We start from the raw sequence: 27,978 nt of genomic DNA, 5'->3' as shown, positions 1-27,978 counted from the left end.
GGTGTCCCGGGTAGTACCATGTTTTCAGTGTATACAAACCTAAACTTAAGCCTAATTGAAATGGGAGTTTATGGCTTTTAATAATTATCCTTAAATGTCCTTTCATTGCCTATAATTTCAAGTTAAATAAATATCTGAGTGATAGCTGAAATTATGCTGTTTATTGAACTAAATAGAATGTGTTTTTTATGGATCAGTGTACAATTTAGAGAACTTTAAATAAAATGAGACTTTACAAAGGAATATTTAACATTTAAGTCTGAACCTTTCTAAGCACACTTTTCATCTTAACTCTTTTACAGCAGGAGGGTCTGTTTTTGGTTTTGTTTTGTTTTGTTTTTAGAAGGGTCTATTTTGGAAACATTAAGCCACCATTGAGTTTTTCAGGCACTTGAAGTGCTTCATATAGGTGTGTGTGTTTTTAAGTTTGTCTTATATGTATGTGTAATTTTTAATAGCTCTATTTTAATTTGTCTTTTCATTCTATTTGTTTTGGCGCTGTGCACATTATAAACTGGCCATTTTGTCCTCTCCCTTTACTAACACAATCAAATCTCTCCTCTTAATTACTAATTTGTTTCTAAGAGTTGCTTTACTAACTCCCTACCTGACAAGGGCTTATTTCTTTCTTTAGTATTTCCTTGGTTCTCATCCCCAACTTGTTCTGATTTAGTTTCCCCTTTACCCTCCTAAATAGTGGGTAAGTATCATGTTGTTTTCTGTTAGTGATTTTCTCAACAACAGCTGGGGTGGGCTCCTGTAAGCTGTGCTTCCCCAAGGCCTGGGGGACATAGCACCTGTTGCTGCTTCTCAGTTTTCCAGTGCCTTTGACAGGTTGGTGGTTTTTAAGCTCTCCCCCCACTATCCCTACCGCCAGAACATCTTTTACCGTCATCTATAAATGGGTAAAATCTACTTGTTTGTTTAGTAGTAACTCATATAGCGTGATCTCGGTTTATCAAGGGCAGAAACTCAGTTTTTAGTGTGTCTTCAGGGGTAATGAGGCCCTAGGAGACTGAGTCTCACTAACCAAACTCTCTGGAGACTGATTTATAAATCCATATGTAAGGTTATTAATTTACAGTGAGAAATATACCTATCCAGAGATATTCACAGAGCCCCCTCACAGTCTACTCAGGAGACCAAATTACAGATAAGAAGGATCCCTAGTGTGCAAAGATATCAGACAAGGAAAATTGGGTATTGCCAAAAGGATATTTAGAATAAGCAGGCCTGATCTGGTGATCCTCCACTTTCCTAGACTCTCCGGTTTCCATTGCTTTGTTCCCCTTTTTTACTCTATGCTTTTAATGTTGTCATCCATCGAAATCCTATAAAGAGAAAAGAAAGCTTGTCTATTCTAGGTTCCAACATTTCTATAAAGCTTTTCTGAATCCCCACTATGTTTTTTTTATTCTTCGTTAACACTTTGTGGATATCTCATTTGGAATATTTATCTAATTTTTTTGTTATAAATATATAACAAAATATATAACTTATCTCCCCTACAAGATTTTAAGTTCATCAATAGGGAGCACATGCATTTTTCTGTTCGTTTGGGGTTTTTTTAGAATTTTATTTTTTCCTTTTAGCAAGTTGGGTTTTTTTTGTTGTTGTTTTTGCTTTTTAAATTGTCACCTAAGGAACGAGTATATTTTTTCCATTGATTTTTAGAGTGGAAAGGACAGGGGAGAGGGAGGGAGAGAGAGAGAGAGAGAGATGCATTAGAGAGAGATGCATTGCCTTCTTCTCGAGCCCCTACCAGGCTGGAATTGAACCTGCAACCGGGGTATGTGCCCTGGGTCAGGAATTGAACCCAAGACCCTTCAGTCTTCGGGCCAACACTAACCATTGAGCAACTGGTCAGGGCTCTTACTATTTTAAAAGGCCTTCTCTGACCAACCTATCTTAAAAAATAAAATATTTAGAAGCCAGTATTAGGTTAACTTTCACTTCTGATTTATTATGGAATTTCTACTCTAAGATCCCCAGTTGTGAGATATTTATGATTGATCTTTAAGCTTTTTTCTTATATAATTTTTCTTAATATGGACTTACTACTAACTTTTAAAAAAAATGTTTCTTTATTGATTTCAGAGAGGAAGGGAGAAGGAGAGAGAGAGATAGAAACATCAACAATGAGAGAGAATCATTGATCGGCTGCCTCCTGCACACCCTCTACTGGGGATCAAGCAGGCAACCCATGCATATGCCCTTGACCGGAATCGAACCTGGGACCCTTCAGTCCGCAGGCTGACGTTCCATCCACTGAGCCAAGCCGGCTAGGGCCTACTAACTTTTTTATCTTGACATTATTGGACTCATATTTGGGACCCCAACCCAAGGTACCTTAGCCATTGGTTTTTGTGATTTACATCCGAGTTGTTAAATTAGAAGCTATAGATACTTTGTTTTTCTGATTCTCAAGTAATCCATGCCTATTATACAAAATGTAGAAATTATTTTAATAATAAGAAAAATAGCCCTAACCGGTTTGGCTCGGCGGATAGAGCATCGGCCTGCGGACTGAAGGGTCCCAGGTTCGATTCCGGTCAAGGGCATGTACCTGGGTTGCGGGCACATCCCCAGTAGGGGGCGTGCAAGAGGCAGCTGAATCGATGTTTCTCTCTCATCGATGTTTCTAACTCTGTATCCCTCTCCCTTCCTCTCTGTAAAAAATCAATAAAATATATTTTTTTAAAGAAAAATATTTCCTGGGGTGTTGCAACTTACTAGAAACTGTTGTTTATATTTTGATACATATTCTACTAATCTTTTATTATGGGTGATTTCAATTTTCTTGGGCTTCTGTATTTCTCACAGGTAACATGTATTGTTTTTGTAACTAAAAGGAAAACAATAAGTGCTCCGTAGCAAAATCTTATAATTTTTATTGGCTGAGTAATTTATTTAACTGTTCCCTTTTCATTGGATATTGAAATTGTTGCAGATTCTAGGCTTTATGAATAATTCTGTGATGAACATTTTTGTGAATAAAGTTCGTCATATGTTTAGAGTTATTTCCTAGGATTAATACCAGGAGTGGTATTATGGAAAGATATACACATATTTAAAATGCTTGTTATAGCAATTTTCTTATTTTTTTGTCGTACCAATTTATAATCTGACCAGTATTATGAGTTTGCTTAAGGAATGCATGCTTATCAGGAACCCATGGTCTGCTAGTCGTTTTGTGCTTTAATTTAATCCTATGACAATCCTTTGAGGTACTTAAACTGTCCTTATTTTTAGGAAAGGAAGTGAGGCTCAAAGAGGCTAAAGTAACTGGCTCCTAGCTACATGCTAAGAAAATGGGGATGTTGGGATGCAAACCTAGATCTTTATGATTCCATCCACAGCCCCTAAAAGTACTATATATGCTTGAGTTTTGATTCAGGTCATCCCTGTGCTATTCAAGTACTTAACATTTAATTTGAGAATGTTAGAAAGTAGGAAAAATTGGGGATAATTGGTAGAAAGCTATCTCTTTTCTCTAAATGTACTGTAGTGAAGATGCACTCTCAGAAAGCTACCTCTTGATCAAGAACCCATGGAAATTTACTTTTTATTTGAAAACAGCAGTATTCTAGACATGCAGTTATTCCTCGCCTTGGCTATAAAATCATTTGTAACAATTTATATTTTTTAGAATGTAGGTAGGAAAATTGGAAAAGAAAAATTAAGACCCTTGGGACTTAGTCTTCCATTTCCCCTTACCCTCTCACAATCATCACCATATCCAGTTATTTTTATCTCTAATTTCTAAAATATAGTTTGCTTTCCATTCATACAGTCTTAATTGATATAGGTCTTTTTCATCTCTTTCCTAAGCTATCGTTGGCTTATAATTGGTCTGCCTGCTCCAGTTTCTTCCCTCTGTAATTTATCTTCCAACCTAATCCCAAAGGTCTTTCCTTTAAAAATGTTTGAAATATAAAAGTAATACATATTTTAAAAGAAAAAAAAAAGAACATCTGGTCAATGATTCTCTTACTATTGATGTTTCTCTTCCTCTCAATGAAATGAATAAAAGCATGTATTTTTTTTTTTTTTTTTTTTAAGGAACATTTCCTGTTAAGGTATAAAAAGTATTAAAAGTATTACCCCTTGCCAACTGATGGTCGTTGGCGCCAGTTCAGTGCCAACGGGAATCCCCAATTTGGGGAACAGTGTAAAACAGCTCAATTGTGATACAGCGCAGCCATGGAACATCTCTTTACTTTTGGAGTTTCAGCTCAGCCAGGGAAATTGCACTCCCCTAGCCAGAAGGGAACTGGCTTATATGGACAGCCGTCCCTGCCCCTGATCCCTGATTGGTCCGTTTTCATGCAAATGAGGACTCCAAATCCTCAGTTTGATTGATCCAAAAGGCATTGTCCTGATTGGTCACAATAGAGTCTTTTCTGATTGGCCAGAGCTGCACAGCTCTGATTGGATGGGGGAAGCCTCAGTCCTATTGGTTGAAATAGGATTCCAGAAACTCCTTTATAAAAGGCCTAGCTCAAATGGCAGTGACCCAGTGCAGGCAAGAAGATCAGGGCTTTTCCCTGAAGTGCAGTTTGTGAGAGGCCCCTGCATAGAAATGACTGCTAGACTGTTTATTGGGATTTTTTTTGTTGTTTTTGATGTGTGTTTGTTTGTTTTTAATTTGAGCCCATCTTAATAGATGTCTTTTATTTCTCCCCTTCATTGAAGTTCTCCTATGCAAATCGTCCTCCTGTCCCCCAACCACCCCTCTCTCTTTCTAATAATCGGCAACTTGCTCTTTTTTTAAAAAATATATTTTATTGATTTTTTAGAGAGAGGAAGGGAGAGGGATAGAGAGATAGAAACATTAATGATGAGAGAGAATTATTGATCGGCTGCCTCCTGCACGCCCCCCACTGGGGATGTGCCCGCAACTAAGGTACACGCCCCCGACCAGGACCCCCAAGTCCGGAGGCCGGTGCTCTATCCACCGAGCCAAACCGGTTTGGCAGCTTGCTCCTTTTTTAAATTTTATTTTATTTTTCAGAACTTATTTATTTATTTAATATATTTCATTGATTTCAGAGAGGGAGAGGAAGAGAGATAGAAACATCAATGATGAAAATCACTGATCAACTGCCTCTTGCACGCCCCCTACTGGGGACTGAGCCTGAAACCCAGGCATGTGCCCTTGACTGGATTTGAACCCAGGACTCTATCCACTGAGGAAGAGAATACTAAGTAAGCTGTACAGGGCTCTGATTGGCATGTTAAAAAGATAATTAGGGGGGTAAAATGGACACATATGTAATACCCTTTGTAATACTTTAAGCAATAAAGAAAAAAAGATAATTAAAAGGAGTCAAGGAGGCAGCCAATCAGTGAGTCTCTCTCATCATTGATGTTTCTATCTCTCTCTCCCTCTCCTTTCCTCTCTGAAGTTAATTTTTAAAAAATATTTTTAAAAAATTGATTTGAGCTGAAACCGGTTTGGTTCAGTGGATAGAGCGTTGGCCTGCGGACTGAAGGGTCCTGGGTTTGATTCCGGTCAGGGGCATGTGCCTGGGTTGCGGGCACATCCCCAGTAGGAGATGTGCAGAAGGCGGCTGATCGGTGTTTCTCTCTCATCGATGTTTCTGACTCTCTCTCTCCCTTCCTCTCTGTAAAAAATCAATAAAATATATTTTTTTAAAAATTGATTTGAGTTTAATGTCAATAAAATGAATGTAAATCACATATAGGCCATGAAAGGAATTTTGAGATGAAAGCAAGAGTTTTAACCACTAGCTCTCCTTAACTAATGAAATATTTTACATCTCATCCTTGGGTTCTAGCTGTAGCATGAAGTGCTGTATACTACTTCTACTCTAATAGAAAAAAGTTTAAAACTTAAAAAACATTTTTTAAATTGATTCTTAGAGAGGGAGTGGGAGAGAGAGACAGAGTTGTGAGAAACATTGATCAGCTGCCTCCTGCACTCCCCCTTCTAAGGATCGAGCCCACAACCCAGGCATGTGCCCTGACCAAGAATGTAACTAGCAACCTTTCAGTGCACGGGATGACCCCAACCAACTGAGCCGGGGCTTAAGACTTTTTAAAACCAGACAGGGCTTAAGACTTTTTAAAAATCAACTCAAACTGTATTAGTCCTGTTGTGTTCAGATTATCAACTTGCCTTGACCATCTTTGACTCAATCCAACCACTACCATTGATTTTTGTTGGTTTATATCCCTTCTTCCTGTCCTGGGGCCTGGTCACAGCCATTTTACAAGTTTGTATTCTATGTACTTTGATCTGATATGATTCCTTACCTTACATGTTTTAACTCTTTCCCATTACTTTAGTTCAGTGGTTCTCAACCTTCCTAATGCCGCGACCCTTTAATACAGTTCATGTTGTGGTGACCTTCAACCATAAAATTATTTTCGTTGCTAACTGTAATTTTGCTACTGTTATGAATCATAATGTAAATATCTGATATGCAGGATGTATTTTCATTGTTACAAATTGAACATAATTAAAGCATAGTGATTAATCACAAAAACAATATGTAATTATATATGTGTTTTCCAATGGTCTTAGGTGACCCCTGTGAAAGGGTCGTTTGACCCCCAACCAGGTCGCGCCCCACAGCTTGAGAACCGCTGCTCTAGTTGGAGGTGGGGGACAGTTCTAGGGCCAGAAGTAAGCCTCACTGTTGGGAAAACATGTTTACATATGTCCACATTCCATATTACTCTCAAAACAAAGTCATTATTAGCCTGGAGCTGTTGTTTGATCTCAGAGCAAACAGTACTGTGATTGTTGTCAAGTTAAACACTTTGTTCCATATCCTTTGCCCAGGTAGGTTAAGAGATAATTGCCCTTAAATTAGGTGAAATCTGGCTTTCAAATATTTCCGCTTTTCCTTCATGTTTTCAATTAGGTGATGATAGGATTCCTGAATATTATTTATTCATTTAAATATTTTCTAATTGATTCAGAGAGGCAGGGAGATGGAGAAATAGATAGAAACATCAACGATGAGAGAGAAGCATTGATTGGTTGCCTCCTGCACGTCCCCAATTGGAGATTGAGCCTGTAACCCAGGCATGTGCCCTGACCAGGAATCGAACTGTGACCTCCTGGCTGATAGGTCAACCCTCAGCCACTGAGCCATGCCAGCTGGGCATGAATATTAATTTTTTTAATGTTTAAGTTGTTATGTACAAAGGATAAAAATTGTGACAGTTTTAGTAGTACAACGACTTCTTTTAGTGTTGTTCTTATATCTGTGTGTTGGTATGACTTAGAGTTCTGTGACTCATATGTTGACTTTTAAAGTGGTTGGCAGATTGGAACTGTAGCACCTAGCTGTTGGTCACCATGGAGCTTCAGCCTCTGGTTTTCTAAGTGATGGCCAGTAGAGTACTGTCACTCAGGGTCAGATTCAGCATGGGCATTGAACACTCCATGCTCCTTTTCATGATTTGCCTCCAGCCATTGCCTTCTGACATCAGTTATGTCCGATTCAAAATCCAGGTCATTTAAAAAATTTCCCTTCCTTATATCCAGCCAGTCATCAGCCATCAATCTTTATTTATGATAAGAGTCATGGAGTCCTAACCGGTTTGGCTTAGTAGATAGTCAGCCTATGGACTGAAGGGTCCTGGGTTCGATTCTGGTCAAGGGCACATGTCCAGGTTGTGCACTCAGTCAATGATTCTTTCTCATCATTGATGTTTCTATCTCCCTCTCCCTTCTCTGGAATCAATAAAAAAATATTTTTTTGAAAAAGAGTCATGGATTCTCATGGGCACGAGTCACTTCACTCCTAGTCTCACTGCTCCCACTCTAGGTCATGCTAGTTAAGAACACTCCCTAATGGGGGTGTGGGTTGGTAGAAGAGGGTAAAAGGGGGATAAATGGTGATGGAAGGATACCAAACTATGGGTAGTGAACACACAATACAATACTCAGATGATGTATTATAGAATTGTATACTTGAAAACTATTTAATTAACTAATGTAACCCCAGTACATTCAATAAACATATTTTTTATAAAAAGAAAAAAACTACTCTTTATTCCCCCTCCTCTCTAATCCATCTACACCTACTGCTAGCTAGCTGAGTTTTCCTATAACCAACTGCTCTGTTCATATCTTTACCTCAGTTTGACCTCTTTTTATGGCACTTGCATAAACACACTTAAACACATACACATCTCCCATTGGCAGCTGAATGAAGCCCAGTTTTGTTTATCCCAGTAGTCAAGATCTTTCCCATTGATTCTTAGTCTTTTTAGCCTCAGCTCCCTCTCCTCCCCCACAGTGTGCTGTAGCTCCTGGCCTCCTAGAACTTGCTGGGACTTTTTTTGGCTTCTGCACACCTGAAGTGATCTCTCCTGCCGCTGAACATCCCCCACAATGTATTTTATTTTATTTCTGTTTATCTGATGGCATGTTTTCCCAAGTTATGCTTTGCCATTAACCAAACTGCTTTTGAATCCACTTACTTAATTTTCACAACCAGTATATGAGGTAAGACAGGTGTGTCTTATCGCAAGGGAGGAAACCAAGACTTGAGGAGGGAAAAGTGACCTGCCCAAGTTTTGCAATTAATATAGAGTGGAGCCAAGACTCAAATCCAAGCCTCCTGGAACATAAACCCCAAGCTTTGTTCATTATGCTACTAACTACCTTTCTTAGTGCCTGGGTCTGCACTTAAATACAACTCTTCTAGCTGCCTGCAAGCTACTTAAATTGTTTTATTCCTTTAGAACATATATATGTATATGTTATATTAAATACATTAATATATTAAATATAATGCAGTTCAGTGTTCTCTGTAAAAATCATGCTGCCCCTTTCTGAGCCTTGTTTCCCCATCATGGTTTTTATTTTTTATTTTTTGCTTAACCTTCACGTGAGGATATTTTTTCCATTGCTTTTTAGAGAGTGAAAGGGTGGAAGGGGGGGGGGGGAGACACCGATGTGAGAGAGACACATCAACTGGTTGCCTCCCACAGGACCAGGGGCAGGAGTAAACCTGCAACCCAGGTATGTGCCCTTGACCAGGAATCCAACCCCGACCCTTCAGAGTGCCAGCAGATGCTCTAACTATTGAGCATACCAACCAGGGCTTATTTTTTTAAGTAGAAGTGAAGCTTGTGTGGTATATTACAAATAATAAAACTACAACTTTACATAATGAATTTAATTTCTGGGATAACTTTTCAGCAATGCACTTCACAAGTATTTGCCTGTGAGAAAATTAAACCTTGCTAGACTACTGAGCAATGAATGGTTCCATACTTTTTAAATATAACTATCCTGAATTTGCATATAGTTGTAACTAATTTTTATGTTGACTGGATGACAACATATATACAAACAAAAGCTGTTTGGAACTCAGAAACAATTTTAATGGATTTGAATTTTATTCATTACATAATCATGTTTAAAAAGTAATAATACATGCATGTACAGACCTCTAGTGTTCAGTCTGCAGGAAATGCTTTGTGCCCTTAATACCTACAGATCTTCCTGGTTATTCCATGGTTCCCAGTTGCGAGTCACTGCTGTGGGGATTCTGACATTGTCCTACATCACTCATTGTTGCCTTAGGAAACTTCATGTGAGAAAATTTTTTAAATATATTTTTATTTATTTCAGAGAGGAAGGGAGAGGGAGAGATAGAAACATCAATGATGAGAATCATTGATTGGCTGCTTCCTGCACACCCCCTACTGGGAGCAACCTAGGCATGTGCCCTTGATCAGAATTGAACCCAGGACCCTTCAGTCTTTAGGCAGATGCTCTATCCACTGAGTCAAACCAGCTAGGGCCATGTGAGAAATTTCTTAAGAGAGCCAAGTGGGCCGAAACCGGTTTGGCTCAGTGGATGGAGCGTCGGCCTGCGGACTGAAGGGTCCCAGGTTCGATTCCGGTCAAGGGCATGTACCTGGGTTGCGGGCACATCCCCAGTGGGAGATGTGCAGGAGGCAGCTGATCGATGTTTCTCTCTCATTGATGTTTCTAACTCTCTATCTCTCTTCCTTCCTCTCTGTAAAAAATCAATAAAATATATTTTAAAAAAAAGAGAGCCACGTGGTTGGGAAAGGGTTGCTTCCCTGAGTAATTGCTTTATGTTTTCCTTTAAGGCAGTGAGAACTATGCAACTGACCTCTCCATTTTCAGATTGGCCTTTAAAAAGGAAGCTCAAAGCCAAATACATCACTCAATTATGTAACTGAATAGATCCTTATTGCCTGCTTAAGTTTTCCCTTTTTATACTTTGATAGTGACTTCCTGATGTAGTTTGCTTGGCCCTGATATTTAAATTTATGTTTTATCATTTTACTAGAGGCCCAACGCATGAAATTTGTGCAAGAGTAGGCCTTCCTTCCTCCGGCTGCTGGCACTGGCTTCCCTCTGGCACCCAGGACCTGGGCTTCCCTCGCACCCCGGCTTCTTCCGGAAGGCCGCCTGGTCTAATTAGCATATTACGCTTTTATTATTATTATAGATTGCATGTATTTCCCAAAAGCCAACTAAAATTCTTTGAAATGAGTGGAATATAAATAAATACTCTAGCCCGTCTTTTGTGACCAGGTATATTTTAGGCACTGGGCATATCTATTCTAAATAACAATACCTATATGCACATGTATTGCTCTTTATGCTGTGTTTGTTGAACATACTCAGAAGTCAGAATTTATATGGAAAAGCCAAACCTAAGCATACTATTTATTAGAAAACTATGGTTTCATTTAAAAAACACAGTAACTTGTAATGTGCTTAAGTGTATCTCAAAAAGTGGAGTGTCTCTTCTGGGAGGAAGCAAAGCATCATTGTGACGACAGCATACCTCTGCTGGCAGATATGAGATCACATGGTATTTTAAAAATCCAGAACTAGGAGGGCAACTCCTCCGCCCCTCTGTTTACCCTTTTGAATTTTGTATCATGTGCATATATCACCTGTTCAAAAAATTATTTAAGAAGTTCATGGTCACTTTAGAAGTGTAAAATGTTTTTTTCCTATCTATTAGATTATGAACTTCTTGAGAGCAGAAAATGTACTTGATTTCTCTTTGTATTCCTGAACCTAGCACAGTGCCTTTATACATAGTAAGCCCTCCAGCTAGTGTACATAGATATGAATTGGAAACTAAGAGTTACAAATTTCATTAAGATTACAGCTAAAATTTACTAACTGTGGATAATTCATGCCTCCTTCATTCTGTTCCTGCTTTCAGAGTGAGGCTGAGACTACTAGCTACCTGGCTCTGAAGTAAGATTGGTTTTTATTGAAATCCATTAAAATAAAAACAAGTTAGTAGAATTTTTCCTAGTCACTGTTCAAAATGGGGTTTATGTTTGTTTATATGTTACAGTGTGGGATTTTTCCAAACTTCTTTTTATATCTTTTTGCAGATCTTTGTAGAATTTGATGGCTGTAACTGGAAGCAGCACTCCTGGGTTAAAGTTCATGCTGAAGAAGTTATTGTTCTTCTGTTGGAAGGCTCTCTAGTATGGGCACCCCGAAAGGATCCTGTCCTTGTCCAGGGCACTCGAGTCTCAATTGCACAGTGGCCAGCCCTGGTGAGTGACTTTATTGGCTAGGGATATATTTGGACTTTATTCTTATACTATGAACTATGGTTGAACTCTTTTGAATTCCCCAAACACCAAGTTTTGTCCTTAACATACTTTTATTCTGAAGTTACCAAAGCAAAAATTGGGAGACATGTTTTCTCCTGTGTCCTCTGAAAATTTGTATATTACACAATATTTTATATTTTTTGTTTCTCAATTTTTCATATCTTGTTCTTTTCTCATAGCAAGACTGTGAAACAATGTTTATAATCCTTAAAATATACTTTTTCCATAGAAACTTTTTCCCCCAGCTTTGTTGAGATGTAATTGACATTTAACATTGTATAAGTGTACAACATGATTTGATATACAAATATATTCTGAAAAGATTACCACAGTGTTAATTAACATGTACATTGACTCACATTGTTACTTTTGTGTGTGTGTGGTAAGAACTTTTAAGATTTATTCTCTTTGAAACTCTAAAGTATACAATACAGTATTGTTAGTTATAGTTACCATGCTTACATTAGATTCCCAGAACTGATTCATCCTATAACTGAAGTTTGTATCCTTTGATCACCTTTACCCATTTCTTCCACTCCCCCCAATCCTGGCAACCACCAGTCTACTTTCTATATCTATGAGTTCAGTTTTGTTTTGTTTTTAAGATTTTGCATAAGTGAGATCATATACTATTTGTCTTTCTCTCTCTCTGGTTTATTTCATTTAGCATAATGCCCTCAGGTTTCATCCCTGTTGTTGCAAATGGCAGGATTTTCTACTTTTTTATGGCTAATATTAGTTTGTATACACACACATTTTATTTATCCATTCATCCATCACTGGACACTTATGTTGTTTCATGTCTTGGCTATTGTAAATAATGCTGAAGTGAACATTGGGGTACAGAAATCTCTTTGAGATAGTGATCTAATTTCCTTCAGATACATACCCAGAAGAGGGGTTGCTGGATCATATGGTAGTTCTATTTTAAAAATTTAAAAAATATATATTGGTAGTTTCTTTTCTTTTTTTAATAAATGAATGTTTTTGTTGATTTTTAGAGAAAGGAAGGGAGATGGGTAGAGAGAGAGAAACATCAATGAGGAAGAACATAATCTATCTACTGCCTCCTACACATCCCCTCCTGGGGATCTAGCCGGCAACCCGGGCATGTGCCCTGACTGGGATTCAAACCAGTGACCTCTTGGTTCCAGAGTTGACGCTCCACCACTGAGCCGCACTGGCCAGGATCTTTTATTTTTAATATATTTTTATTGATTTCATAGAAGGGAAGGGAAGGGAGAGAGATAGAAATCATCATTGATAAGAGAGGATCATTGATTGGCTACCTCCTGCATTGCCTCCTCCTAGAAATCGAGCAGGCAACTCGTACATGTGTCCTGACCAGAATCAAACTGTGATCTGGTTCATGGGTCAATACTCAACCACTAAATACAGCTGGGCTACTTAAACACGTTTGAGGAAGCTCCATACTGCTCTCCTTAGTAGCTATACCTGTTTACATTCTTACCAACAGTACACAAGGGTTCCCTTTTCTCTATATCAAGCATGTCAAATTCAAAGGCTAACACGGGCCAAATAAACAAGGTTTAAGTTTATGTGGGCTGCAAAAAAACAAACGCTTCAGTTTTCATAGAAATAGGTTGATTTTGAGAGAGACATGCTGAATACAAAGGGCTGAAATAAATGAGTAATCAATAATATAAAATAATAGAACATTTTAATAAAAATTAATATTTTTTCTTGAACATTAACTTAACCAGACACTGAATAACTGCACAAATTAATAAGTATAACGCAAATAAACCTATTTTTCTTGTTCTCAGAAAGCGAAATATTTCCTGTTGCGCACCAAACAAGTCAGTCCAAGACTAATGACGTGGCCATCGGCTGCTAAAATATTCACTGCTAGTATTAGTGGAGAGAAATGGTGCGCCTGCGCATAAGGGAAATGAATGCAACACGATTGTAGTAATCAGTCATTAGCGAACATTGTAGTTCGTTATTAATAATTATATATAACAGGATATTGTAAAAATTAGATTATGAAATTGGAATTAAAACATTTCTTACATACCTTTATATTGGCTGGGCTGCAAAAATATTCGTTGTGGGCCTCGAGTTTGACATGCTTGTTCTACATCCTTGCCAGCACTTATCTTTTATCTTGATGATAGCCATTCTGACTGGCTTGAGGTGATAGCTCATTGTGGTATCTGTTGGCCATTTGTATATCTTCTTTGGGAAAATGTCTGTTCGGGTGATTTGCTCATTTTTAAATCAGATTTTTTTTTTTGCTATTGAGTTGTATATGAGTTTCTTTTTTATGTTTTAGATATTAACCCCTTACTACATACATGATTACAAATATTTTCTCCCATTTTGTATGTTGCCTTTTTATTTTGTTGGTCATTTGTGCTATGCAGAGCTTTTTTAGTTTGATATAGTCACACTTGTTTATTTTCACTTTTTGTGCTTAAAGTTTGTTTTTTATTATTATTAAGTTTTGATTTCTTAATTCAGACAAAATAGTGCTATAAAATTTAATTCTGAGAGTATCCGTTTGTATCAATCCTTGTTGGCAAAGTATTGGCATAAAAGGTTACTTTTTTATTTTTTTTAATTGATTTTTTACAGAGAGGAAAGGAGAGGGATAGAGAGTTAGAAACTGGGGATGTGCCCACAACCAAGGTACATGCCCTTGACCCAAATCGAACCTGGGACCTTTCAGTCCGTAGGCCAATGCTCTATCCACTGAGCCAAACCGGTTAGGGCAAGGTTACATTTTTTTAAAAATCTAAAAACATAAATCAATTCTGTGGTTAACCAAATTAAATAATATTACAAACAAATATTTTTTACCTGTTGATAATATAATATCACTTGCTACACTTTTTTCATTTGTTTTTAAGGCCACTTTCCAATTGAACTTTTATTTATTTTTATGTTTTAAATATATTTTTAATGATTTCAGGTAGGAAGCGAGCGGGGAAGAGAGTTAGAAACCTCCATGATGAGAGAGAATCATTGATCAGCTGCCTCCTGCACATCCCTACTGGGGATTGAGCCTGCAAGGCCGGGCATGTGTCCTTGGCTGGAATCGAACCTGGGACCCTTCAGTCCACAAGCCGACTTTCTATCCACTGAGCCAAACCGGCTAGGACCAATTGAACTTTTATTTTTATTTTTTTAAATATATTTTATTGATTTTTTTAAAAATATATTTTATTGATTTTTTACAGAGAGGAAGGGAGAGGGATAGAGAGCCAGAAACATCGTTGAGAGAGAAACATCGATCAGCTGCCTCCTGCACGCCCCCTACTGGGGATGTGCCCGAAACCCAGGTACATGCCCTTGACCGGAATCGAACCTGGGACCTTTCAGTCCACAGGCCGACGCTCTATCCACTTAGCCAAACCGGTTCTGGCTATTTTATTGATTTTTTAGAGAGAGGAAGGGAGAGGGATAGAGAGTTAGAAACATCAATGAGAGAGAAACATCGATCAGCTGCCTCCTGCACACCCCGTACTGGGGATGTGCCCACAACCAAGGTACATGCCCTTGACCAGAATCGAACCTGGGACCCCTCAGTCCCCAGGCCGACGCTGTATCCACTGAGCCAAACCAGTCAGGGCCAATTGAACTTTTAGAAGAAGCTCAAACAGATATGGGTTCCTGGGTGACTTTGTAGGCTATTTATTTATGAAATAGTAATAGGAATTTGCTCATGCATATTTATACCAGTGGTTATTTTTGAAATCTCACAAAGATTTTAAGAGTTCTAGAGATGATAATGGTGTAACTCTTTATTCTGGGAATTTAATGTTAAACTAGCCTTCTTGAAGCCAGGCTTTAAGATTAGTCAGATCCCTGGAGAAAATGAGGAATTTCTCATTCTTCTTTTCCTTTTTAGTTGTAAAGAGTATCAACCTAACTTTCTGCTCTAGTTTGCTTTCTATGATTATTTGAGGGCCAGATGCTAGGTTAGGAATGTTTCCAAGGACTTAGGCTTTAGTTTATCTATATTTACTAGTGTGAAAGATTTATTAATAATGGATATTTTCTCTAAAGTTAGAGATTTGGTTCAATTATTATTTTCTTTTCTAAGTTCTAATAAATTTCTTGTCATTGTACTTCGCAGACTTTCACTCCCTTAGTAGATAAACTCGGTTTGGGTTCTGTGGTTCCAGTTGAATACCTTCTGGATCGAGAGCTTCGTTTCCTGTCAGATACTAATGGGTTGCATCTGTTCCAGGTAATTAACACTTGCTGTAGTCCTAAACTTGTTTCTCTGTTTGTTAATTTCTTTGTTGGTTATAAATATGGTGTTTCCATTTTTCTTTTAGCATTGAAATAAAATATTTCCTTCCAATAATTCCCTGTGCCTTTTAGTGTTTTTCTGCTCCCTTAAAAAGTACAATTTTTAACTGAAGCTTCTTTCTTCTACACAACTCCACCCCACCCTTAAATCACTCAACACTTAAGACCACAATTTTGCTTGCTTTCTCAGAAGAGGCAGCTTCCCAGAAGTGGTTACTTCTATAACTTGAGTTTGAGGGGGTCTACACTTGTGTCAGTGGCATGGAAGCTGGGAGTTTGTGTTGATTCTGAGCAGCATTAAATATTGAAGACCTTAGGTATATCTTTAGTTACAAAGAAAAGGGATAAGTTAGTAGTTTAAACAAACTAACATCTGAGTTAGAGTTTAAAAATTTAGGGATGCTAATATTTATTTCTCATTAATAAGAGTTACTGTCTGAAGATTAAAAATTAGGAGGCCTTATAATGATCAGCATAAACTGATGAACTAAAATAGATCCAGACACAGAAGCATTGAACAGACTGTCGAGCCTCAGAAGGAAGGCAGGGGAGGATGGGAGTTGGGGGTGGGGGTGGGGGTGGGGGGTCGTGGGGGAGATCAACCAAAGGACTTGTATGCATGCATATAAACATAACAGACAGTAGAGGGGCAGGGACATGTGCTGGGGTGGGGGGAGGGGGAGTAGAGACATGTAATACTTTCAACAATAACGAATTTAAATTTAAAAAATAAAATAAAAATTAGAAGGCTTAGAAGAGTTTTGCTGTCTTATTGAGGCAGTTAAGAGAAATATTTTCTAAACTATATTCTGTGACATATTAATAATGATTTCTTTGTCAATATTTTTTTTTCTCCCTCATTAAGGCTTCACTCTCTTATCAACCTTGCTTTATCCATCTTTTTTAAAAAATATATATTTTATTGATTTTTTACAGAGAGGAGGGAGAGGGATAAAGAGTTAGAAACATCGATGAGAGAGAAACATTGATCAGCTGCCTCCTGCACACTCCCTACTGAGGATGTGCCCGCAACTAAGTTACATGCCCTTGACCCGAATTGAACCTGGGACCCTTCTGTCTGCAGGCCAACACTCTATCCACTGAGCCAAACCGGTTAGGGCTATCCATCTTTTAATACTAGTGCTTATATGGGTAAGCACTTGGTAAATGTTGGATAAATATTAAAATAAGCAAAAAGATTTATATGCAAGAAAATGTTTTGTGGTCAAATAAGTATGAGAAATACTGACATAAACAGATTCTTTTCCTATGCCTTCTCAGAGCCTTTAATATGCTGTTATATATAGAAAGACATATAATATTTCCAAACCTAATTGATCTTAGCATCCTTATTTTCTACAGAGATCTCATAAGACTAGGGTTCTATAGAACATTCTTTGACAAGTCATACCCTCATGGGTATGATTTTTCTCATCTGGTTAGATATTATTGGTATTCATTTTAATATTCAGTTATTTTCTTCTCTTATCTTTACCAGATGGGAACAGAGAGCCAAAACCAGATTCTTTTGGAACATGCTGCACTGAGAGAAACAGTTAATGCTTTGATCAGTGACCAAAAGCTACAAGAGATATTTAGCCGAGGTAAGAACAGGTAGTCTTCTGTTCCTGAACTCTGAATCAAGTATATGGTCACTGGCCAGGGCTGTAATACATAGTCTTGTTGTGATGTGAGTTTTGTTTTGTTGTTTCTTCTTTTCCTATGTGTGTTTTTTTAAGTATGTTTTTATTGGTTTCAGAGAGAGGGAGGAAGAGTGGGGGGAGGGGAGAGTGAAACATCATTGATAAGAGAGAATCATCAATCAACCACGTTCTGCACACACCTGCAGGGGATCAAGTCCACAACTCTGGCATGTGTCTGACCAGATCGAACTGTGACTTCCTGGTTCATGGGTCAACCATTGAGCCACACTGGCTGGGCTATTTCTTCATTTCTTAAATATTATTATTAAGGACTAATCTTGTAGTAGACACAATATTAAGGTACTGAGGATATAACCATGAGCTAGAGAATATCTCTGCTTTTCTTGAGCCTACTGTCTGTAAGGATCTCAAGGACTAAAGACTGTTGACACCAACAAATAACAACTTAGAGTGCAAGATATATTCATAAAGGAAGGTGTCCACAGACTCATTCCCATTTGTTATAGGTGGCAGGAATGGCACAATGTGTCAAATCAGCAAGGTCAGACCAAACCTGGGTTCAGCAACCTCGGTAGTTGGGTTCTGGCTAGGAAAGAATTCATAGTAAAGACCAAAACTATAAGAGAACACTTACTTGGTAAATCACAGAAGTAAAAAAGTAATTCCTAGAAGAAATGGTTTTAGGAAACAAGTTATAGAGGTAAAGAAAGGGCCCTTGGAGCTTGGAGTGAAGAAGCTAATGGTAATGTACCTTGGGCAGGGATAGGGTGGGAGAAGGGAAAGGCAAGGGTGTGCTCCTGGGAGGGAGAGCACCCTGGGTCCTCCATCCTAAGGGTTTTATAGGTAGAGATTTTAGGGGAGGTTTCAGGAAAAGATCTTAATAGAATATTCAGCAGTTTTGGAATATTCTGCTTGGAAACCCTGTCCTTTCAGGGTTCTGGTCTACACTGGTTTGATTGGCCAACACCAGGGCAAGGGGTCCTTATTCAATGCAGCGGATCCTGGCTTCAGCAGTGGCTAGTTTTGTTGTTCATCTGGACCTGGAGCTAAAAATACAACTGAGGCATAGATGTTATCTCTAAGGAGGAAAGGTCAGGGAGTCACCATGTGACTATGCATGGGGAGGACAAGTCACCCTGGGGGTGAGGTCCCACCCTACAGTTGATTGTCCGTTGCTAGGTACCTGTGGCTTTCCTCCCTGGTGACCTTCTATACCTGCCCCATCATCCTTGCTCTGCTCTTGTAACTACCTACAACACATTAACAGCATGTTATTTTTTTAAAAAATCAGTCAGGGCATGTGCTGGGGTTGTGGGCTTGATCCCAGTGTGGGGCATACAGGGTGGGGGTGGAGAGGATGTGGCCAATCAGTGATTCTCTCTCAACATTAATGTTTCTATCTCTCCTTTTCTCCCTTCCTTTCTGAAATCCTATATAATAAAACCCTAATATGCAAATCGACCGAACGGCAGAACAACCGGTTGCTATGATGATGTGCACTGACCACCAGGGGGCAGACGCTCAACTCAGGAGCTGCCTCCTGGTGGTCAGTGTGCTCCCACAGGGGGAGTGCCACTCAGCCAGAAGCCGGGCTCAAGGCTGGCTAGTGCAGCAGCAGCAGTGGCGGGAGTCTCTCCCACCTCCGCAGCAGTGCTAAGAATGTCCAACTGCCAGCAGACATCCCCTGAAGGCTCCCGGACTGCAAAAGGGCACAGTCTGAGCTGAGCACCCTCCCTCCCCCGCCCCAGTGTACGAATCTGGTGCACCGGGCCTGTAGTCAATAATAAATAAATAAATATGAATGAAAACCAGAAAGAATTATTACTTTCTTCATGTTCAGATACAGATTTTGCCCAAGATTCTATACAAAGTGTAGACTGTTACTTCATTTATCTTTCCCTTCATGTTGTACATCAACTTCTTCCTTTCTGAACCTCATTATGATCATGATTTTCAGTGAAATAGTGTCCTTGGTTCTCTTTTATCAAACTAAATCTAAGTAGGTAAAGGAAGGCATAGGTACACAGGCCTATTTAGGGAAAAAGAGTATCAAGATAAAATGATGTTTAATAATCAAGGAAAGATATGGGGAAGAAAGAATGTGTGGAAAAATTGATAGCAGAGAGAAGAAAATCAAATGAACAGAATAAGAGATGGAGGTGTATATGAGTACGTACAGAAAAATTAAGGAAGCTTAATTATAGCTCAAAGATCACTTAAAGTAAGTAGTATTTAGCTATATAGTCTCAAATGTATAAGATATGCAAGAGAGAGAATATATTTATCAGCTGGTAATGAGGGCCAGCTGATATTGCAGGGTAACATTACCAGCTGATAAAGTAATATATTTGAAACTGTGTTCCTAAGAAGACAGGTGCTATATTTGTCAGACTATTATTAGTATAGAGGTTGGTAACCTCATAAATTGAACTCTCTACCTACTGTCATTGAAAGTCAGATAGTAGCATGTAAATGGTTATATATCATTCATATGATCACTTAACAAAATAGTACATTCAACTTATTGGCCTCCAACTTTTTTTTTTTTTTTAAATATATTTTATTGATTTTTCACAGAGAGGAAGGGAGAGAGATAGAGAGAGTTAGAAACATCGATGAGAGAGAAACATCGATCAACTGCCTCCTGCACATCCCCCACCGGGGATGTGCCCGCAACCCAGGTACATGCCCTTGACCGGAATCGAACCTGGGACCCCTCAGTCCGCAGGCTGACGCTCTGTCCACTGAGCCAAACCGGTTTCGGCTGGCCTCCAACTTTTTTATATGTATGTGTCAGATCTGAGTACATTCTCATACTACCTGTAGTTTTTTATTTGTAAGTTTCCTTCCTCTTCCTTGTATTTTAGAATGGGGAGATTGAGATAAGGTAAAATCAGAGGCCTGGGAGATTCTAAGAAATTTTCTAAATAAACTAAAGTTACAAAGGTCACTGGGAAAACTGTGTTTTATTTTTCTTTGTTTGTTTTTGTTAATCCTCACCTGAGAATATATTTTTTTTAAATATATTTTATTGTGATTTTTTACAGAGAGGAAGGGAGAGGGATAGAGAATTAGAAACATCGATGAGAGAGAAACATCGATCAGCTGCCTCCTGCACACCCCCTACTGGGGATGTGCCTGCAACCAAGGTACATGCCCTTGACCGGAATCGAACCTGGGACTCTTCAGTCCACAGGCCGACACTCTAGCCACTGAGCCAAACTGGTCAGGGCCCGAGGATATTTTTCCATTGATTTTTAGGGATAGTGGAAGAGAGAGGGAAAGACAGAGAAAAACATTAATGTGAGAGAAATACATCAATTAGTTGCCTCCTGAACACATCAACCAGGCCTAGGACCAAGTATGTGCCCTTGACCGGAATCGAACCCAGAACCTTTAATCTGCAGGCTGACGCTCTGCCCAGTGAGCCAAACGGGCTAGGGCTATGTTTTCTTTTTAAATTGCTGAGTATGGTAAATCTGAAATTGCTCATTCAACTCCATACAAGAAGACTAAAAGTGCCATATATCTACATTATATGGTTTTCCTTCTGCTTTTAGAAACAATTATGAAATATAGCATAGCCAAAAATATCTTATACTGACTTATCTCTCCATTAGGTCCCTACAGTGTTCAAGGTCACAGGGTCAAAGTATATCAGCCAGAGGGGGAAGAAAGTTGGCTCTATGGTATTGTAAACCATCAAGATTCCATTACTCGTCTTATGGATGTGTCTATAATTGAGGTAAGGCTTTGTGTTATGTGTTATTTCATCTTACAGGTGTAGAAAAAGGGAACATCCTGAGTAAGAAGACTTGGATTCCATATGTGGCTCTATTGCTTAATGACCGTATGACCTTGAGAAGAAAAGCTGTTCAACTTTCTTAACCTCGTTGTTCTCATATATAAATTAGAGTTAATTAGGCACCCCCTTCCTCCCCACTGATCTCCCAGCACTGTTGGGAAGTGAGATAATGTATTTGAAAATGTTTTAAAATCTGTAAAAACAATATACAAATGTGAAGTGCTATTATAATTTTATCATAAAGGTTAGTAGTAGTTAAAAATCTAGTTAGCATTTGGTTTTATAATACTTATGCCACTCTCCCTTAGATATTGGAAAAATTGTTTCTTTTTTTTTTTTTTTTTTTAATATATTTTATTGATTTTTCACAGAGAGGAAAGGAGAGAGATAGAGAGCCAGAAACATCGATGAGAGAGAAACATCGATCAGCTGCCTCCTGCACACCTCCCACTGGGGATGTGCCCGCAACCCAGGTACATGCCCTTGACCGGAATCGAACCTGGGACCTTTCAGTCCGTAGGCCGACGCTCTATCCACTGAGCCAAACCGGTTTTGGCGGAAAAATTGTTTCTAATGAAGTAAACAGAAGCATAGCATCTAGAGCAGCGATTCTTAACCTGTGGGTCTCGACCCCTTTGGGGGTCGAACGACCCTTTCACAGGGGTCGCCTAAGACCATCGGAAAACATATATATAATTACATATTGTTTTTGTGATTAGTCACTATGCTTTAATTATGTTCAATTTGTAACAATGAAATTGGGGGTCACCACAACGTGAGGAACTGTATTAAAGGGTCGCAGCATTAGGAAGGTTGAGAACCACTGATCTAGAGCAACCTGGAGAATTGTGTCAGAAAAGCACTAGATGAGTGTTTTGAAGCAAACAGATTTGTATTTATATACCTTTGAATTCGTTTCAGACTTGGCCTTGGCAGTCACGTGTAAATATAAGCGTAATTATTTTATTTTTTTGAGTTTTAAAAAAATTATTAATTTAATTTTCATTTAAAATTTTAAACAATATACATATATAAAGTAGATATTAAAAGCTATCCCCTCCCCTAGTCAAATATCACTACCCACAGTAGTAACCACTATTAACTGTTTGGTGTATATTATATATTCTTCTATAATTTACTTTTGTTTACTTAATTGTAAGTTAACATCTTTCTGTGTAAATATATAGAAATCTGACTTGTTCTTTTAAAATAGATACATATTTAACTGGATGGATGTATCATGACTAACTTAGTCTAAAATTGATGGACATTTAAATCATTGACAGTATTTTCAATAATATATATAATGCCACAGTGAATATCCTTGAACATATATCATTGTACACTGTTTCACATTATTTATTGGGGTAAGTTCCCAGTTGTGGAATTGCTAGGTCAAAGTATATGTACATTAAATCTGACAGTGTCAAATTGGCCCCTTCCAAAAGCTTTTATTCTTTAATAGTAGAGTGGTGCTTTGAATGATTATTGGTTCTGAAGGTTTTTGGTTTCTCTAATGTACAGAATATGAAGGTTTTAGAATTTGAAATTAATATCCCTAAAAGAGACCCAAATGCTTAAAGCTTACCATAGTCCAGACTTTGTTTCAGATGCTATCTAGCAGTGAGTAAGATAGTAAAGATCCCTGCTCTGGTAGAGCTTTTATTCTACCAAAGTACAAAGATAATTACATAGATTAGAAAAATACATTATTGTGTTCTTGGTAGACAATGTATTAAATCTTTTCCCTTCTTTTTCATATTACCTGTTATCCTGCTCCTACTGTAGAGTGGTGAGATCAAGTCTGTAGATCCCAGACTGATTCATGTGATGCTGACGGATAATTCAACGCCTCAGAACGAGGTACAGTAATAGACTGTCTCTGAGTAGACTCATGACCTTGCATTATGTTATTATGTAGATTTCTTATATGTGTATTGTCCATGGATACCCTTTGGACTTCAGCTCTGGCCACTGTACATTTCTTTTTTTTTTTCATGGTCTTGCCTAGTTAAGGAAGAATAGTTTCAAGAAAAAGACCTAGTCTGAGCAAACTCTTTTAATCATGGCCAGGTTGCCTAGCTGTTTTGAACTCCATAGCCTAACTATTTCTTCTTATATTCTTCCAGAACAGGTATATTTGAAAGATACAGTAGACAGTTAAAGCTATAATAAGATACAGTAGATAGTTAAAGCTATAATAAGCATAATATAAAGTAACATTCATGACCTACCCAATAATAAGAAATGGAAGAGAAGTTACATCCTCTTTTTCTTTCCATTAGGTGGTATTGAGCTCCAAAAGAATCTGATTTTCCTTATCCCAAGAAGGTCAAATAAAACAGGTGCCTAGTTCAGTGCTCAGCACACAGTGGATGACTCTATAATTACTATGAACCAGACAAACTCTTGGTTCATTCAAAATTATCATTGTCCAAAAAACATACATTTTAAATCAGTGCCTGAACCAATCAAGGAATTCTGTACAATTTCCCTTCAGTAAAATATTGACTAGGATGGCCAGCTGTCCAAATATTCCTCATAGTCTCTTAGCACCTCTGTAATATTGCTATCTTGGCCACTCATGCTAAATATAGTTCTTCCTCATCTTCTTTATTCAGTCATTTTTTACTTCATAAAATAAGATGAGGGTAGGAAAAGAAAAATCAGGGTTAAATTTAATGGCTCTTTACAACATATAATATTGCCACAAATTGGATAAGTCTCTTGACTTTGTTTACATGGCTGAAAACACCTATTACTTTTATGGTATATTGGGCCCCTTTTTTATTCCCTTCCTTATTTCATTTATTCGATTATTATGTGCCAGGTACTGTTCAACTGGTTAGATATGTAGCTGGGGAGTACTGGTTTCATGTGAGTAGCTCACTGTAAGGAGGACATATAAAAGTTGTTGCTCAGGGATGTTGCTGTGAGCCAGGCTCTGTAAGTTGGCGGTTTTCAGCAATAGATGTTGATTCTTTCCTTTTCAGCTTTGCCATGATGTGACTATCTTCTTAGCTAGCAAAGAATAATTATTATTGACAGTTCTGCCAAGTTTTACAGTAATCATCCTTAGAGATCCACCTCATCTCTTGAATGAGTACGCAAGAAAGCAGAAATTTCACTGATCATACTTCTGTGGTTTACAACAATGAAAACTGGGTGGTGGTAGAGGTTGAAGAAGGGTTAAACAAGTTTTAAAAGGACCAAATGAAAACAATTTCTAGCAAACAGAAACAGTTCTTAAATGAAAGATTTAGAAACTTAGATTAATATTAACAGAAGTATGGGGAAAACAGAAAGAAATCTTGGGCTTTGGTTAAGAATTGTAGAAGGAAATTAAAGGAGAAAAAATGGAAATGAAGGCAGAGAAGGAAAGAAGGAGGGAGGGAGGGAGGGAGGGAAGGGGAAAAATACAGAACTAGAACTGACTAAAGAAATATAAAATTTGAAAAAGTTTGTTATAACACCTATAATAATGATTACAACAAAAATACAGATCTGCACAAAGAATCTATAAATATTTAATGGCAATAAGAGTAGATTTATTCTTAGATAATGCTAATAGCTAAATAACTGTGTGTTACTAGCTTATTGCCACCCTAGCAAATGTTATCTCTGAATTAAACTATCTGAAAGTTATCTGAATAAAGCTAAAATGAATACCTGCTTCCTGGTGGGATACCAATCTAAGAATGTTTCAGATACAAGCCTTTGCTGCACAAAGGTTGCTTGCAAGAATGTTAGCTGTGTCCCAGGCCCCCTTCCCTTTGTCCTTCTCAGGGAAGACAATAGGAATTGCCCCTTCTAACCTGTATCTTTTAAGGTTATCCGGCCTCTCAAGTAAAGCACAAGTAAGAGTTCATGAGCTAGGCTGAAATTATTGAAAGAGCTAAGAAAGAGATTTGACTGTTTGGGCTATGGTAGCGTGCCTTTTTCCCTTTCTTCTGTCTAATGCTTTGAAATAAGATTTGGAGATTGCATCTTTTTAAAGTCTGTAAGAGTAATCCAAACCTGCCTCTGTTGGGATCACTTTTCCTTTGGTCACAGAATCACAAATGTCGGTTTTCCTATTGCCACCAGTTTTTAGTGACTTCTGGAGGAAGAGATTTTATATTTCAGTATTTGAAATGCCAGTTTCTGTCAAACAAGGAGTTAAGTATGGAATAAAGCTGATTTTTTCATCAAGGGGCAAATGAGCTCCCAGGTTAGCTTTGGCAGTCTATTTTGTAAAAGAAATTCCACAGATATTTAAAACCTTCCTTCATTTGAGGAAGTATTGCATTTTATTTAAGGGAAGGTTTGCCAAGTGAGTTAATCTCTAGTGACCATTATCTTGTGTATGTGTGTGTAAATCAAGTCACAGGAAGACTGAGCTTCTGACACAGGGAATGTCTTCGAGCTGGCATTGGAACTTAGTAGTCTGTGCCTGCTTTGATTTTTTTGCTTCTAGAGATGGGAAAGAGCTAATGGTTTATGGTTTTCACAAGATGGAAAGTCCCTTGTAATAAATCTTCTTTGAATTTTGTTTTGTAGGGGGGTACGTTAAAAGCAGTAAAGTCTTCCAAAGGAAAGAAGAAGAGAGAGAGCATAGAGGGGAAAGATGGCCGGAGGAGAAAAAGTGCTTCGGACTCTGGGTGTGACTCTGCATCAAAGAAATTAAAAGGAGACAGGGGTGAAGTAGACAGTAATGGGAGCGATGGAGGTGAGGCGAGCCGAGGGCCCTGGAAAGGAGGGAATGCCAGTGGAGAGCCAGGGCTGGATCAGAGAACCAAGCCACCACCGACTACATTTGTCCCCCAGATTAACCGCAACATTCGCTTTGCCACTTACACCAAAGAAAACGGCAGGACTCTGGTGGTGCAGGATGAACCTGTAGGTGGGGACACAACTGCACCTTTTACTCCATATCCTACAGCCCCAGGGCAGACACCTTTGGCCCCAGAGGCGGGTGGAGCTGAAAGCAAAGAGGCAGGAAAAACACTGGAACAAGTTGGTCAGGGCCTGGTGGCTTCAGCAGCTATGGTCACTACCGCCAGCTCTACCCCAACCACGGTGAGGATCTCAGACACTGGCCTTGCAGCAGGGACTGGGCCGGAAAAACAGAAAGGCAGCTGGTCGCAGGCCCCAGGAGAGGTGAGTTGTTTCAGAGGCAGATTTGCAAGACTTGGTTTCATTCTTCCACTCTTTATTTCTTGGTAACACATTAAAAGGCATCTCAAATGCTAGAGGGAAGGAGTATATCTAAGATGTGCTTAAATTAAACACTGTGGATGGACCTTTACTGCTCATTGGACAAATGTATATATTTTAATAATTTTATTAGCTCTTAAAAGTCACCTGAACAATTAGGCTAATCAAAACTGATTGCAACCCAATTTAATGATATATTAAGATAGATTTTTTAAAAATATATTTTATTGATTTTTTACAGAGAGGAAGGGAGAGAGATAGAGAGTTAGAAACATCGACGAGAGAGAAACATCGATCAGCTGCCTTCTGCACATCTCCTACTGGGGATGTGCCTGCAACCCAGGTACATGCCCTTGACCGGAATCGAACCTGGGACCTTTCAGTCCGCAGGCCGACGCTCTATCCACTGAGCCAAACCGGTTTCGGCTAAGATAGATTTTTAATTCAGTTATCTTTTTATTTCACATAGTGGTTGAACTGCCACCAGGCATGTGAGAGGCAAGGTTAACGAATTACAGTGTTGGTAATAGTGGCACTATAATTAAGGCTATGTGAAAGCCACTATTACCAACCCATGTTTTCAGTTTATCATTTTCTATATTTTCCCTTGAGGTTGGGCTTCTTTCCCATGATTAGATATGGTCATAAAATTATCTTTTCCTAACTTAATCTATTATTTTTGTTTTTATTATTTATTGATTTGAGAGAGAGAACATTGATTTGTTGTTCCCTTTACCTATGTGTTCATTGGTTGATTCTTGCATGTGCGCTGACTGGGGATCAAACCCATAAACTTGGCATATCAGGATGATGCTCTAACCAACTGAGCTACATGGCCAGGCCTGGCTTAATCTTTTAAAGCCTAATCTGGAAAATTTGATGGAATTAATCACAGTATCCAGTTTACTTTTTTCTTTTAAATCCTCACCCAAGGATATGTTTTTTCATTGATTCCAGTGAGGAAGGAGAGTGAGAGAGTAAGAAACATCCATGTGAGAGAGAAATATTGATTGGTTGCCTCCCTTACGTGCCATCCCCAAACAGGGACCAAACCTGAAACCCCGGGTATATGGCCTGACTGAGAATCAAACCTGAGACTTTGGTGCACAGGATGACACTCCAACCAACTGAGTCACACTGGCCAGGGCTACTATTTTCTTACAAAATGGAACTTTTGTTAAATATAAATTAACATTAAGTTGGCTCCCAAATCAAATTTGAGGCAATATTAAAAACAGTTCTTACAATCTTTGGACTCCTATTTTGGTCACCAAAGTATGATTTATGATTCTAGTCATAGTTTTTTCAAGCTGGAAGTATGAAATACTAAGATACTAAATAATTTTTTAAAATTATGTATAGGAAACTACTGTGTGCTAAGTACCATATATTATAAACAAAGAATTGAAATCCCTGTTT

General features: G+C 38.4%; 1 protein-coding gene across 5 annotated transcripts in view; it reads left to right on the top strand.

The window, feature by feature from the left end:
* KDM3B (lysine demethylase 3B) overlaps positions 1-27,978 on the top strand; it is a 62,431-nt gene that overhangs the window by 6,194 nt on the left and 28,259 nt on the right. For 2 of the 5 annotated variants that reach the window (XM_036314749.1, XM_036314747.1), the window contains exons 2-7: positions 11,386-11,553; positions 15,716-15,829; positions 17,393-17,498; positions 21,179-21,303; positions 23,152-23,226; positions 25,903-26,502. In XM_036314749.1, the coding sequence (XP_036170642.1) occupies positions 11,386-11,553; positions 15,716-15,829; positions 17,393-17,498; positions 21,179-21,303; positions 23,152-23,226; positions 25,903-26,502 (1,188 nt within the window). Of the gene's footprint in view, positions 1-9,446; positions 9,585-11,385; positions 11,554-15,715; positions 15,830-17,392; positions 17,499-21,178; positions 21,304-23,151; positions 23,227-25,902; positions 26,503-27,978 lie in introns of those variants that run through there. The other 3 variants (XM_036314748.1, XM_036314750.1, XM_036314751.1) reach the window with 3 other exon arrangements.

Source organism: Myotis myotis, unplaced genomic scaffold (assembly GCF_014108235.1).
Source record: "Myotis myotis isolate mMyoMyo1 unplaced genomic scaffold, mMyoMyo1.p scaffold_m19_p_6, whole genome shotgun sequence".
NCBI classification, from domain to species: Eukaryota; Metazoa; Chordata; class Mammalia; order Chiroptera; family Vespertilionidae; genus Myotis; species Myotis myotis.
The sequence above is the reverse complement of the archived record's forward strand: the minus strand, read 5'-3'. Positions and strand labels throughout refer to the sequence as shown.